At 43.4% G+C, this 16,019-nt stretch overlaps 1 protein-coding gene across 1 annotated transcript; it reads left to right on the top strand.

Annotated features, from left to right (window-relative positions):
* Window positions 1-13,027, top strand: FABP3 (fatty acid binding protein 3). Its single transcript, XM_034413720.3, has 4 exons — window positions 1-833; window positions 7,864-8,036; window positions 11,468-11,569; window positions 12,722-13,027. Exons 1-4 carry the CDS (start codon window positions 761-763, stop codon window positions 12,773-12,775), a joined length of 402 nt encoding a protein of 133 aa, XP_034269611.1. The 5' UTR covers window positions 1-760; the 3' UTR covers window positions 12,776-13,027.
* Window positions 13,028-16,019: the final 2,992 nt, after the last annotated feature.

Here is a 16,019-nt window from a genome sequence, read left to right on the forward strand (position 1 = left end):
AGTATACCTGGGAAGCTGAAGCTTAACCCTCCGCAGAGCGCCGCGCTTCCTACAATGCCAGTTGATTCGGCGGCGGCGGCAGTTAATATCGCGCCATGGGAAGGGAACCTGGGAGGGGGCCCTCCAGATTTCACCAGCAGCCCAAACCACCATAGCCATCAGCTCTGAAATTGCTCAGCATGCCTTCACCCCTGATCCTCCCCCCTTTCTTCCCCCCCCCCCAAAAAACCCCACCCTCCCGCTGCAGCCAGTCCCCGGGCCTCCCCCCCCTCCTCTCCTCTCCTCCCCCGCGGAATCCTAGCCTGCCTTGCAGCCGGGAAAGAGGCAGGATTGCGCTGGCGACTTTCTGAAACAAAGACCAAAAAAGACCCGAGTTAAGAGAGGCCCGGCCGCGGCTTTGGCCAGGGCAGGGCAGGGCAGCAAAGATCCTCGCAAAGGCGCCGCCGGGCTTGGCAAAAGAAGGGCGCTCGCATCCCGGGAGCTAGGCGAAGCAATGCGGCAAGATTCCCACAACCTTCTATTTAAAGAGACCGGACGCGCCTGGAGAAGAAGAGGAGGAGGAGGAGGCGGAGGCCGCCGGCCGGTGGGAGGGGTGGAGGAGTGGAGGAGGAGGAGGAGGAGGAGGAGGAGGAAGAAATAAAAGGCGAGCCCGGTCGGAAAGCGCGCGCGAGCCAGAGACGGAGAGAGCGCGTGTTTGCCGACCCAGCCGCGGTTGCATTTCGGAGAAAAGAGGGGGAAAAAAGCAATTTTCAAGCTCGCCATGGCGGAGGTGTTTGCCGGCGTCTGGAAACTGATCGAGAGCGTCAATTTCGACGACTACATGAAAGCTCTCGGTACCGTAAGGCGGGCAGAGATTTGGGGAGGCGGGGAGGAGGCGCTCGCCTCGGAGAATAAAGGTTGAATTCGTGGACCGGCTGGGGCGCGAACGCCTCGTCCGCGGCGGGCTGGAGAGGTTTTTGCTCCTAGCGTGGGTTGTGTGGTTGGGTTTCCACGGGGATGCGGTCTCCGTCCATCGTGGCTTTTTTGTTAAAAAAGAGGGAGGGTTGGAAATGGGGGGTCTAGGTCTCCCACTTCGGGTCCCCCACCTTCCCCCCCCCAAAGCCCAACGAGTAAGGTTGGTCATTATTGCATTATTTAGGGGGAGGGGATAATGGTCTCGAGCCACCGTCTGCCAGGGGAGGTGCAGGTTCCAATGGTAGAAGAAATCCTTGCTGACCCAATGAATTGGGATGACTTCGATTCGTCCGCACGATGCACGCGGGTGCGCTCCTGGCGTTGGTGGCAACGCAGAAATTCAACCCCCGCAAAGGGCAGCCTGCAAAAGCTGGGGTTCTGAGGAGCCGTGAGAATGGGGAGACCACCTGGGAGGGGGAGCAGAGTGAGTGACCCAGAGAAGGAGAGCCCCCAGCAGCAGCGAGTTTCCTTCCAGTCATCTTTCAAAATGGGAGAGAGAGAGAGAGAGAGAGACCTTCGGTAGGGGCTGCCTATAATTATCCAGCACCTTGAGTAGTAGCACTTACCACAATGCAATGGCTGTGGTGTAACATGGTAGTAATGAACCTGACCAGTTGGCCCCGAGTCAGCTGTCTGTTGCCCCCCCCCTCCTCCTCCCCCCCCCCAATTATTCCAGTGTGGTCTTCAAGGCAGCCCCGGTAAATGAGAATAAACTATGTCATATGACAAAGGCATGAGTGACTGGCCTTGGTGCCATTTGAGGCATGTGGCTACAATGCCAAGTGACACCTTGAGATATTTTTTTTTCCATTGCTCAGAGAGAAAGCAGCAAAGAGACGCGTTTGCAGGGGTGGATTTGAGGACTTGGTGTTAACCTGAGCTACTCCTTGTGTAAACTCTGTGGTAGATTTAATTGGAACTCTCTTTTGGCCGGCCATGTGCTTGGGGATCCCTGGCTTCTCCTCCCCACCCAACTCGACATCTGGTAGCAATTTCTGCAAAGAGGAGCTGAGCGAGAGCAAAAAGCGTGTATTTGGCTGAGTGAGAGGGTGTGTAGAGATGGGGTGATTGTTCATGTGATGTGTCCTTTTCTGCCAGAAGCTGCTCTGATAGGGCAAGATTACGCTGCCGCCAGCCGCTTCTCATGAGTAAGTCTGGAATCCTGGAAGGCTTTCCTGCAACTTAAGGGCTTTAAGGAACGGATGCACACTCAATATGTGTTTGTAAGGGAAGAAGGTGTGGGAGCCATGGGGGTATTTACTCATTCAGCTGGCTGGTACAAACTGGGCTGTTTGTACAAACTCTTCCCCCCCACACACACCCACACACTTTCTGGGCCTGATTCTGCCAGAAGGGAGACTTCTCTGACCTCTTAACTCCTGTGTAAGCTTGGCTTTAAGCCAGCTTTGCACAGCTCTTGCCTAGCTTCGTTGGGTGTGGTTTTTAATTACTTTTGCAGATAGGAAGGATTAAACATTCTGGCATCACCCACCTTTCTTGTGTGCTGAGTAAGGGTCATTAATCAGGTGATTCCCACTGTGGTTAGCAGACCCTGTTCCTACCCAAAACAAAGCTAGGATGGTGGCAGAGGAAACATTTGCGTTCATCTCCAATTCTCTATATTGCATATGTATCCTGTCTTTTGTTCAGCAGCCCCAGAGAGGAAGCCGAGCGTTTCTTAATTTTAATTTTCCCTGATGAAACTCCTGTGGAAGTGGGTGGGATAGGGAGAGTGATTCGTCAAAAGATCCTCAGGGACCTTCTGTTGCTGAAGGTGGAGTAGAAAACACAACCTTGACCACTCAATTTTTTAATACAGGCGGTTCTTGACTTTTAACGCATAGTGACTGTTTGAAGTTATGACAGACTTCCCCTGGGCTATCTCTGAAGTTTTGATAGCCAGACCCAGAGGTGATATTCAGCCGGTTCATACCAATTCGGGCGAACTGGTAGCAGAAATTGCAAATGGTCCCGCCCACCTGCCCCGCCTCTATGCCGTCCTATTTAGGCACGTTTTCAAGACTGGGCCAGGGGTGAAATGCTCCAGGTTCGGACCGGATCGCCCGATCCAGTAGCAATGACAGCAGGTGGTTCGGAAAACTGGTAGCAAAAATCCCTCTCCCCCCGCCATGCCCAGCTGAGCCACACAATCATCAGAGGCTTTTTTTTTTTAACTTTTAAAAGCATTTTTTCTACAACCTCTTCGGCCAAAAAAAATGCTTTTAAAAGAAAACAATAAAATAAAAAGTTGGCCACGCCCACCCAGTCACATTACCCCTCCACCAAGCCACGCCCACAGAACCGGTAGTAACAAATTTTACATTTCACCACTGGGCTGGGCGCATGCACGGAAGGCACGCAAGCAAGCAAAGCGCAGGCACGGAACGCCGGGTGTATGCCGGGAAGGTACGTGAAGCATGCTTGTGTGCGGTGAACCAGTGGTAAGAATATTGGAAGCCCACCGCTGGCTAGATCCCTCCTTGGGGGTTATGAGATTGCATTTTAGGTGCTCTACAACTGACTGCGTTTATGACCAATGGCAGTATCTTGTGGTCATAATTTATTGTCCTAAGTTGAGGACCACCTAAAATTGAAACATAAATCTTACTACTCTACTTTGGGTAGCTCCATTAGCCCCCCAACTGATACAGTTAACTCATTTAAGATTCTGCATTTACACGGAGGGGGGAGAAGCTTTTAGCTGATGGTGCGTATTTTTTAAAATAAATTTTAAAAAAATAGGAAAGCAAACCTACTGCCATAATATAACAGGATTTTTCCATTAAATTCTGCTGAGTGGAACCCTAGACATTTGCCAGAAATTGCCAGGGTTAGAGTAGAGTTCATGAATGCAGCAATGAGAATGATTTATGATGGGGAGGTATTTGCAACCTATCTGCAAAGAAAATGCTGGCAACTCATCAGGATTTTTATGGCAGTTTTCATTCCTTTGACTCTTTTCAAACCGCTCTGAAGCTAAAGCTTTAAAGGGAACGTTTACTTAGTGGCTATACCATTATATGGGTAGCACAATTGTTTTTAAAAGAATTCTTAGGTGCAATGACAAGCAAGCATATGCTCTCTTTTTTTTTAATGAATCATAATAACCTTGATAAACTGTAGTTTAAACTGGGCTAGCTTGAATCTGAGACTTTCTAGTTCTTGATTTCCAAGCAATTCCAGTACCAATGTACGTGTCAAGCCCAAAGACGACACAGCAAAATCCAGTGGAGTCCAATCCTTTATTTCAGGGGTGTCAAACTCATGGCATCACGTCATGTGACGTATGGCAACTTCCCCCCCCTTTTTGCTAAACCAGGGGTAGGGGTGGCCAGTGCGTGATGCAAACAGCCCTTGGGCCGCGAGTGCGACACCCCTGCTTTATTTGCTTACAACTATTAGAATCTTGCCAGACTAAAGGTGTAACCCTCTACTCAGATATATCCTAAGACCGTGATGGCGAACCTATGGCACAGATGCCACAAGTGGCACGTGGAGCCATATTGGTGGGCACGCGAGTGTTGCCCTAACTCAGCTCCAGCGCGCACACATGCACTGGCCAACTGATTTTCAGGCCTTCCGGTCCCACCGGAAGTCGGGAAACTGGCTGTTTCCGGCCTCCGGAAGGATGGGGAAGGCTGTTTTTGCCCTCCCCAGACTCCTAGAAAGCCTCTGGAGCCTGGGGAGGTGGAAAAACGGGCCTACCGGGCTCACCGTGCCATCGCGTGCCAAAAGCAGGGGGAAGTGTGTGTGGGGGGGTCACGTGCACATGCACAGGAGGGCGGGCAGATTGAATTATGGATGTGGGCACACGCACCCACGACCCCCACGCGACCCCCACTTTTGGCACGCGACGGCAAAAAGGTTAGCCATCACTGTCCTAAGAGATGCTAGTGTGTGACTACCTTGAATCTCTTCTCCCATCCAACTTGGGTCTGCTCAGTCTCTTAACCTGTCCATTCTCTGGGAAAGTTCTGGGTGGCCAGCGCTATATCCACTGCTTCTCCAGAGGCCCATTCTGTCACCGTATGCACCCAAACATTGAGAAATGTGCTCACAATTGATCTCATTGCTGATGGCCAGCAGACCTCTTGAGTGAGTTAAGTGCTACTGCCCAGTGCTGGGAAAAGAAGAAAAATTGGCATTTCAATCAGCGTGCCTTTCTCCCTACATTTGCAACCATGGAGATGGGAGTCTCTGCTGATAGTGCTTCAAAAGAAATGCCACAGTTTTGTCTTTCTAGTGTTTCCTTGCTATCGGCAATGAAGCCAGAAGTCCATATTTACATAGGCATATTTTCAACTCTCTTGAATGTGAATCCCCTTAAATAAAGCTACATGGTCAAAGAAGCAAAGGGGGTAGGTGGGAAATCTGATGACTGTTTAATATTTGGAGGCCAGATATGGTGACCCTGAATTAGCCAGAACCTGAAAGAGATAAGCCATCCTCCTCGGTGAGCAATTTGTGTAGACTTTATATGCATACTTCCTTATCTCCAACAAGTAAGAGGTAGCTTGGGCTTCCCTATCTGGTGCCTTCTCCAGATTGTTGGAACTCATTGCTCAAGAGCAGCTTTGGGAAGGGATATTGCTCAATAGCAGAGCATGCCAAAGATTCCAGGTTCAGTCCTCAGGATTGCCAGATACAGCTGTGAAAAATCCTGCCCAAAACCATGGAAAGCTAGCGTTATTAAGTCAGCGGTGCCAAAAATCAGACCGCAGGGAGCAGCAGGGTGAGACAATTTATAATCTTTGGATAAGTGGGGTACAATTTGAGAACTGAAAGTCATAAGAGCCCCAGTTGGAGAAAGCTGGATTAAACCTAAAACTTTTTTCTCGTGAGAAAGTCAGGGGAAGGGCAAGCTGCTACAAGCTGTACCAAATTATGTTTCTGGGCTGCTTCTGTTCCCTCATTCACTCAGAAGCATTTGGATGTTCTTTTTGGCTTGAAGGGCAAAAAAAGAAGACATGTTGGGACCTTCAGTGTATCTCACCTTCGGTCACATAGCCCTCCCCCCACCCCCCATTTCATTGTTGATTAACCTCAATCAGCCAAACTGATTTAATTCTGTTTTAATTTATTTTAATTTTTATACTGTATGTATTTTAATTTTGGCTGTTCACCGCCCTGAGTCCTTCGGGAGAAGGGCGGTATACAAATTTAATAATAAACCTCAATCAAAGGACCCCTTCCCTTCCCGAATTATTTTAAGTAGAGATGCAAGGGAATGACTCTGGGGCTTTGGGCCTATAAAGCAAGAGTCCTTCTCCTTAGCTTCACTCCTTCATTTAGTTCTCCAATTCTGTTGCCTAAGGAAACTCCAATTTTAATAACAAGGCTGACGTGAACGAAAAAAAAAACCCAAGCAAAGATGGTTTCTCCCTCTGATGAACGGAGAGGTCAGTCCTCCACATGCTCTCAGCTGTTTTCTTTCCCTAATTTGCCTCATTTGTTCCCTTACTTTTCCTTTGAAGTGGCATCAAGCGGTCCTTCTGTGCTCACAACAAGCACAGATCAAAGTAGCTTTCTTTTGGGGGGGGACAGACAACAGTGGGAATTTGAACTTGGATCTCCCCAGTCTGGTCAGGCTCTTGAACTACTTGCCCCTTGCTACTTAATGGCCCAGAGAGGTTGATGTATAAATGCAAACCCTTATGGCGGTTGGAATACAGAGCATTTACTTGGTCTGTTGTGTGGATGTTTGGGTGGTTTACGGGTGGGGAATTTGTGATGGGTGGGGGTGTGTTTGGGGATCATTATGTGTGTTGGACCTGGTCTTTGGGTGTTATGTGAATTTCGTTGTATGGGTATACTGTGTATACATGTACAATGACAAGTTATTATTTATTTATTATTATTTATTATCTGTGATGGGTAGGGTTACGTACATGAGATGGGCTGCTTTATAAATTGGACAGGGGCATGAAAGGACAGCAAATAATTTAATAAATAAATAAATAAAAGGAGCACGAAAGAACAGCTGTTTCCTGTTGAATAAGTCCATTAGATCAGGCAGCAAAATGCAAAAGGGCAAGTCCACACCAGAGGAATGCTAAGTACTATAAAAGAGCCTTTACATTCATTCAAGAGGCTCTCTAGAGTGTAGATCGCACATCTTGTTCAAAGAGCATATATCTGGCAATTATATGCACAGACAGACGGTTCTTTGAAGTCCTTTCCATTAAATGGTTCTGTGCCAGGCCAAAAAAATCAAAATTAAAAAAAAAAATGGCTTGGCAGCTGAAAGCCAGTTCACGTTCTTTGAGTGAACCCCTTTCTTTTGCCTGACAAAACCTCCATCTTCAGTTCAGCTCTGCTTGGATTCTGGTAAACAAAGACTTTTTGCTTTTGAGAGTGGGAAATGTGTCCTGTCCCCGCCCCACTCCTTTCCCCAGCTTTTCAGGATCTTTCAATGTTGCTTCAAGAATCTGCCTTTGACTTTATAGTTCCCTTACTGAAAAGTTAAGATTGGTATTGGCTGTTTTGTACATGCTAAGAGGCGGCTTCTTTTTAAATACAGTTGGATAATCTAAAATTGCAAATTTACCTGCCAAACCCAAACAAACCATACTAGAGTTTAACACATAAGTCTAATAATTATGGCTTAGTGCAATATAAGAGTCCAACTTCTATGTTCTGCAATTATTATTTATACTTTAGTCAAATTATAGTTAACAAAATCATGGCTGGGTGTGATACATGAAGCCTACCAGTTACAGAAAGATCTTCTAGGCAGACCAGTTTGATTCCTTTTTTTAAAAAAAATCAACATTATAGAATAGGAAGGGATACTTTAAAGTAGAATTGAGCAATCTGATTAATTTGCAGCAGCTAACAATGTTTTCCATGTTTTTAGACTGCAAAAATATTTGGTTTTTAGTTTCGGCCTCTTTTTTTCCTTTCTTGTAGATGTGAACTTTGCCACAAGACAAATTGCTAATTTGACCAAACCTACCACCATTATTGAGGTGAACGGTGATGCAATTACCATCAAAACCCAAAGCACTTTCAAGAACACGGAGATCAATTGCAAAGCGGGAGAAGAATTTGATGAGACAACAGCAGATGGCAGGAATGTGAAGGTAAAGAGCTGATCACTACGGTTTGAGCGGTGATCCTGGCCATTCCCTTTAGGATCTACTCGCCAATAGAAGGTTTTTTTGGTCCATCTAAATTAGCACTGACTGCTCCAATTAGTGATGTCCATGTCTATTGTCGCCTTGTTTGGCTCTTCAAAAAAAGAGTGATAATTACAAAAAAGTTAACTGATTAATTTCTTAATTTCCCCTGTGGAATATTGCCACACCTACATGAGAAGTGTAGATCTATATTCTGAATTAATTCCCTCTCCCACAGCACCTCAAGACAGTTCACAAATAAATTAGAACACTATGCAGTATATGGTATATATATATATATATTTGTGTTTATCATATTGTCATTATGTGCCTAAAATGCATAATACAATTCTGGGGCAAAATAAGATCCTTGCTGATAGATGAAAATTGTCATTGGGCAAATCTCCCTGGGTATGAGCTTTCCCTAGCTGGAGTACAGCTGAGAAGATTCTCCTTGGTTGTCCTTTGTCCATTTATCATCCAGGGCCATTTTGGATACTATATTTCAGGTGTCCTGTCTTCTAGAATAAGACAGGGCACCTGGAATGTAGTATCCAAAATGACTTTGATAATAGTTGGAAGATTGAACACAGGCAATTTGTCCTTCTCTCTTTTAAAAGAAGGAGGCTAGCCAAATTCATGGAGGAACAATGCTTCCCCATGGTAGTCTCTTTTTTTAAATAGAAGTAACCAGTGGTGGGTTGCCCCCGGCTTGGACCGGTTCACAAGAACCGGTCGTAAAACAAGCGGGAGGCTACGCCCACTGACCCGGACGTCATCATAGGTGATTTGCACATGCACAGAAGAGCGCGCATGGGCACGATGCGAACTGGTAGTAAAGGTAAGTAGAACCCACCTGTGGAAGTAACACATGGTAAAATCTCATCCTTCACTATTTTCTTATGGCCCTTAGGTTGGCTGGTGCTAAAATCGAAAGTTTAGATAAACTAGCCTGTTCAGAGTTCTATTCAGCCTTTCTGAAATCTGACATGGATAGTTGTGAAAGTTTGTATTGTGTTGTCAAGGTTTGCACATAGGGCTTCTTTCCATTGATCTGTAGCTTGCAAGAACATTCAAAGCGTACAATGTCTGGTGACAACATCTGAAGTTGAAGCCTTTCGTGTTATTTTATGTGAATGTCCCAGAGTATCGCACCCACACTCCCTTCTTTGATTGGGACTTTATTCCTAAATAAACACTGAAGCCGATCTTTAACTCGGATACTTATTCATGAAACTGAGCCCTTATCAGAACTTAGATAAAATAAGCTCATTCATATGGCTTTCATCTTCCTGGTCCTTAAAAGGAACTTGTGCTACTGGTTTTATAAAAGTAGTTGTAAATGACAGCCTGACAGAACAAAACCTTGTGGTGATTATTTTTCCTAGCTTAAAAGTATAAGCCCAGAGTTATCCTGTGGGTAAGATGGGTGGCCAGTAAATTTAATAATAAAATTCCTATCCTGACTCCTCTATAGCTGTGACTTGACAGAAGAATCTTCCTTAGAGTTCAGCCCTGCCAAGTTATTTAAAATTTAAAATTAGGACTGCAGGAGCTTCTAATTTCAGTCTGCTTTGGCCATAGAACATTGTATGATGATAAAATCAGAAAATAGTTTCAAAGTAGTTATTTCTTTGGAGTCGTAGCCTTTTTACAATTAAATTGCATACAATTCCATTAGCTGGTATCGTTCTTCTGAAAAGACACCTATATCAAGGATTTGCTAACGTGCATTGTTATTTATTGGGATTACCAACTGCTAATTAATTAAAAATACAATTTAAGTGGTTCTAGACAGCTGTTCTGAGAGCATGAGTATCAATGGAAGTATCTTGGTGCTTGGTGGACCTTCAGAGCAACTCCGGGAATTTGGCTAATAGCCGGCCAGGGAAAACCAGCGTGGAGCAGTTCCTGAAACGTGGCCACATTAAGTCGTGTGGACATCAATTCTCAAAATTCCTCAGCTAGCTGGGGAATTCTGGGAGTTGAAGTCTGCATGTCAACTTTGAGAAACACTGATCTTAGTGTGACACTATAGAACAGGGATGTCAAACTCACGTCATCACGTGATGTATCGGGGCTTCCCCCCCCCCTTTGCTAAACCAGACGTGGCCTGTGTGTGACGCATCTGGCCTGCTATAGAAGCATGATTCCCTGGGAGATGTGGGGCTTAATATAAAATCCAATCGGGAATAATTCCAGTCCTCTAGCTTCCAAAAGGACCTTGTACTCTGCAACTAAATTGCCATTAGCATTAAGTGGGAATAGTGGCTGGAGTGAAAAAGAGTCTCTTGGCAGGATGATTGTAGGTAGAATTGGTTATAGGGGTTGTCTCATGAATGCCTCCCCTAAATCCTTCAATTTCTCTAAGGATTCTTTAACTACCGTATTTTTCTGAGTATAAGACACACCGTTTCCCCCCCAAAAAAGAGGGTGAAAATCTGGGGGCGTCTTATACTCTGAATGTAGCCCCGCCCGGCTTCTCAAACAGAGGTTTCAGAGGCTGAAAAAAGCATCAGAAATGAAGCGTCAGAAAAGAAACCCCCAAACAGAGCTTCAGAGGCTTTTTTTCTGCAGCTCTGTTTCAGAGGCTTTTTTTCTGCAGCTCTGTTTGGAGGTTTTTTTTTCTGAAGCTCTGTTTGGAGGCTTTTTTCCTGAAGTTCTGTTTCTGAAGCTTTCAGAGGCAGGATTATTTTTTTTTCTGAAACAGAGTTTCAGAAGTTTCAGAAGCAGAAAAAAAGGCTAAAAAAAGCAAGGCACAGAGCTCACAACCAAGGAACCTGTTGCTAAAATTCACCTCTGGGAACAGCTGATTGGGGGTATTCCAGGAGGCAGATCCACCCACCAATCAGCTTTTTTCTTATTTTCCTCTCCAAAAACTAAGGTGCATCTTATACTCTGAAAAATACGGTACTCATGGAAAATCTTACTTAGCTAATCCTTTCTCTTGTGTATTGCTCAAGGATCTTCAGCAATCCTTTTTATGGCAATTGCCCCATTTTCCATTGATGAAAGGAGGAAAGATTAGGGAGCTATTGAGGTTGGGAAAGGTTTTTGAGATTTATCCATGGTAGAAGAAAAAAATATTTACCGTCCTTTCCAGAGACATAATTGTGATTCCAATCAGGAGACTCTGGCTGTTTTTTTTTTTTTTTTTTAAGGACAAACTAGTTACATACCATTTCACATAACACGAAGTTATCTAATCTAGGTTTCTGGGCTTCTGCTTCGAAAGACTACTGCTATACATGACTAATGCAAACACAAGCAGAAAAAACAGGCAGGTCACAACTGTAGATGCAACTGTCTTTTTAAAATCTTGCATAATCCCTTTTTCCATTCATAATCCCCAAGCTGTCTGGCAATGAAATGAGTATGATTATTTCTTTCTACAGTCTATTGTGACACTAGATGGAGGGAAGCTTGTTCACATTCAAAAATGGAATGGAAAGGAGACCTCACTCGTTCGAGAAATAAAAGATGACAAGCTGATTTTGGTAAGAGAACCAACACATATTTTTTCCCCTTGGCAATTGGTGACTTCTATTGAAGGGAGAAATTCACTTGGAAATTGTTGGGATTGAGTGACAATGGACAATGAAAATTAACTAGTATTAATTGGGAAGTCTGAATTATTTCTTCTTTCAAATGAATAAGCCATCAAAGGGAGCATAAAACCAAATAATGCAATTTGCAGCATCCCTGGTTTAGTTACCTGGAAATATTATTTTAGAAACTCATAGTGTGCAAAATGCTTTAAGTTCAAAACACATGGTTTAGAGCAGTGGTGAAATCCAATTTTTTTACTACCGGTTCTGTGGGCGTGGCTTGGTGGGCGTAGAGTGGCTTGGTGGTCATGGCTTGGGTGTGACAGGGGAAGGATACTGCAAAATCTCCATTCTCAACCCACTCTGGGGCCAGCCAGAGGTGGTATTTGCCAGTTCTCCAAACTACTCAAAATTTCTGCTACAGGTTCGCTAGAACCTGTCAAAATCTGCTGGTTTTGCAGATTTCTGCTGAAATCTGCTGTCAAAATCTCACCCCTGGTTTAGAATGAGAAGTGGATTATTTGGTCCATTTTAGAAAGTGTGTTGGCACCCTTTCAAAGTAGTCTGGTGATTGAATCTGGGACTTTTGCGCTCAGAAAGTGTGTTTCAGATTTGAAAACATTTTCAAAATCCTGCCAGAAATACCTTCAGCCTCAAGGAACACCTTTGAGCACAGAATTGATCAACTGCTGATTAACAGAATTGATCAACTCAACTCTTAGTTCTTTCCTCTGGAGAGGAGAATATAGACTTCTTGGACAAAAACTAGAGTAAATAATCTTCCATGTTTTAGGCTAAAACAGTCTTTATTCTATTACAAAAAGGTAGGGAACAATCGTTTATTCATAGAGAAATATAGCCACAGGGCTGACCCAACTCACGGTATCATAATTTGGTTTATTTTGATTCAATTTAATATGCAAGGCAAGTCTGGCTCATTTTTGGTTAGCAAAATGATGGTTAATGTCTTTGTAAATTGGGCAAACCAAGCCTGTAATAATTTAGTGCCGTAAAAGTGATAATTTTCTTTCCCATAGGCAGATTGTCCTTCAGCATTCCAGAATAAATGATAATTGTCTTTTGTATCATCTTCTCTTTCAGACTCTGAAAATGGGTGATGTGGTCTGCACTCGTACCTACCAGAAAGATAACTAGAAAGTTTCTACCTCCTTCCTACCGTAATACTATTTTTCACTGCCAAATTGCTGATGTTTTTTTTTTCCTTTCTTTGTGTTTTGTACACTGACTGAAATTTTGGAGACCTTTCAGTATCCAACTTGAGCTCTCTTCATAAGTGCCAGTCACCCTGACCTTTATGGAGTTTTGGGTGTGCCCACACATTTTTACTATCGAAGAGATCTTTAAAAAAAACAGTAATAAAGTGAAACAATTGTTACCAAAAAAAAATGCCTACTTGAGTTTTTATCTACATGTTCTGCTTTTATCAGGATTATGACTATGCCTCGTTTAAAACCCCATATTTCCATCAAAACTGAAAATTAGTTTTTATTTATCTACCTGACAGAGGCAGTTGCTATGTTCATGCTGTTACATGTGTGAAGCTCTTCTTAGGAAACTGAATACACAAGTCTGCATTAGATCTCACTCTTGCCTGCTAGTAATTGGCAACTGAGCGACAAAATCTGCTATACAGAGGTATGCTTGCCTTCTACAAAATTACCATATTCTATCATTTTGCAAGACAAAATACGTTACAAAATGTTGTTTGTATATAAATTGGCCATAGAAACGTGAATATGGCTTATTTATCAAATCGGTTTCAGGAAGGCACAGCACATAACCAGAATGGATCATATAGGCAGCATCAAGCAAACTGGAATCACTCAGACACAAACCTCTGGGTGGAGGAACAAAAGTACACAGACAGGTTTGGAAATATGTGCCACATCAGTTTTATTTTCTCCTGCTGGCAGCAACAGTATTTCCAAAGAACTGCATCATTCCTGGGATGGTTATATCATCTTTGACCAAAATTTCCTGCTCCAATTGCTTACTCAGTTTCTAGTGATTTTCCAGTGTCTATATTTAGGGAGGAGCACATATTTATCCTATCAGTGACTTTAAATGAAGCACACTGAAACAATAGCTGTTTTTGCAGAACACACCATCTCCTAAGCCGGTATTTCTCAACCTCGGCAAATTTTAAGATGTGCGGACTTCAACTCCCAGAATTCCCCAAGCAGCATTCAGTTCTGGGAGTTGGAAGTCCACACATCTTAAAGTTGCCAAGGTTAAGAAACATGGTCCTAGAGCATTTTATCTGAGTGACTGCATGTTAACATGGTTATCTGCATGTATTTCCAATGAGTTTCTTATAGAGACAAAATTTTATATAACAGAAAACCCTATTAGTTTCTGGTGGTGTCAATCTAAATTGCACTGGACGCTTAAACGTTTTAAACTTGCTTTCTGAAGTATCAGTGCGTGAGTCAAAAGTAACAGCAATGTACTTGAGCCCTGCTTATATCAGCACTACTGACATCAATATTGTACCCTCCAGGAAGACATGAATGCCAGTTACGTATTTTGAATTTATGCCACCAGCTAAGTGTTCTTAAGCATTACATTAGTGTTGTATTTCTACATCTGACGACATTAGCTATAGCTCAACAACTGATGCCTTTTAATAAAAATGTCAGTCCTTACTTTGGGCTGCCATGGACTAATGCAACTCTCCTGCTACAGTTTCTACACTGGATAAACAAGAGGCTTGTTCCAACTGTTAGGATAACTTACACAGAAGATACCCAGTTGACAATTCATGGGACGGTCTACCTGACTCATCAACCCCTCCCTCTTTATCTTTGCAAAATAAAAAATAAAAATAACTGGCACATACTGGAGAGAGGAACAGTCCTGGGTATTACTTTATGCCTTTATTCATCCAATACATCGGGTCAATAATTATTTTGCACACTGCTCTTGGGGGGAACAGATGGCTGACTTAGGTATACATCTGGACTCATTCATGGCTTCTGCTGGAAAAGGCAGGCTGTGGCTTTGGCTGGCATGCCAGTTGCAGTTCTACCCTATCTTAACTGTAGTAACTCATGCCCTTGTCACCATCTACTTAGATTACCGCAACACACACTACATTTGAGGATCATTTAGTTTTCCGTTGGATCAAATTACAGGAGCCTGTGTGTTGACTGGTCTTTGCTGGTGGGATCGTATTATACCACTAATGCAAGTCTTGCACTAATTGCCAATGGCCTTCCAGATGCAATTGAAAATGCTAACTTATATAGCTCTATGAGACTTGCCCTTAATTGCAGGACTGCATTTTCCCATTGGAATAAGTTTGGGATGTTTGATATACACAGGAAAAAACATTAGCTGCATCCTTTGGAATGTGGGCGGGGGTAAAATTCTATGACACTGCGTGGCTGGATGGCCGGACCAGTTCTTTGGAACAGCTTCCAAGTGCACATCTGAAAAGCTCCAACCCTGATTACATATTATAATTGCTCAAAGCAGATAGCACTTGGGTCTTAATCTTAGTTGGGTTACAATTTGGCTATTTTGTTACTCTATGTCTTCATTCACTGGTGGACCTTTTAGTGGTATATTTTTGTTATTGTGTATCATTTCTTGTGCATCTTGTAATCTTTAGCCCTTAGGCATGCACCACACAGAGGCACTTTGCTCCATCCTATATTCAGCAAAGTAGTCCTTCAAAAAAATTAGCAGCTCTATTACAGATTCCGGTTTAAAAACTTTTATGAACCAAGCTGAAAACTTTTAAGCATGCAACCGGTTTTCCTTATAACACAAAGAGCAGAGAAAACTACACTGTGCAGAGGCTTATGTCATCAGTATGCATTGTGCCAATCAGAGTAGGAAAATTCAACAATACACAAGCAGTGGTTTGCTTTGAAGAACTTCTGAAGGTAATATAGGCACGAACAAGTTGGTTTTTTTTTTTTTGGCAATTATGGTTCTTGGAGTGATTGAGAGTTACATTTCTGAGAAATAGTACTACGCTAGAGGCATGAACTGGAAGACAAGCTACTTTATCTAATCTCTGATCAAAGAAAATTTAGTTACACACCTTATGTAAATTGCCTTAATTTCCCAAAGGCAGAAATACAGGATATAACTAAGACATAAGCTTCAAAGTTGCCAGGATAATACAGAAAACCTGGCACTCCAACGGTTACATCACTGACTGCACCTCTGCACTCTTAATAGCTGAAATAATATAATGGGGGGAAGAGTTATTTCAAGTTGGATTTGGCCCCTGGTATTTCTTGGACTTGTGCTGTAGGGTTTATTTTTTGGGTAACAATAAGAAGTCATTATGTTGTCACTGATTTCTGCCAGGCTGTTCTTCAACTTCCCAATTTAGACTAGAGCCTGGAACTGACTAACAGTTTCC

This window comes from Pantherophis guttatus, chromosome 10, assembly GCF_059756535.1.
Source record: "Pantherophis guttatus breed Tessera chromosome 10, ASM5975653v1, whole genome shotgun sequence".
NCBI lineage: Eukaryota > Metazoa > Chordata > Lepidosauria > Squamata > Colubridae > Pantherophis > Pantherophis guttatus.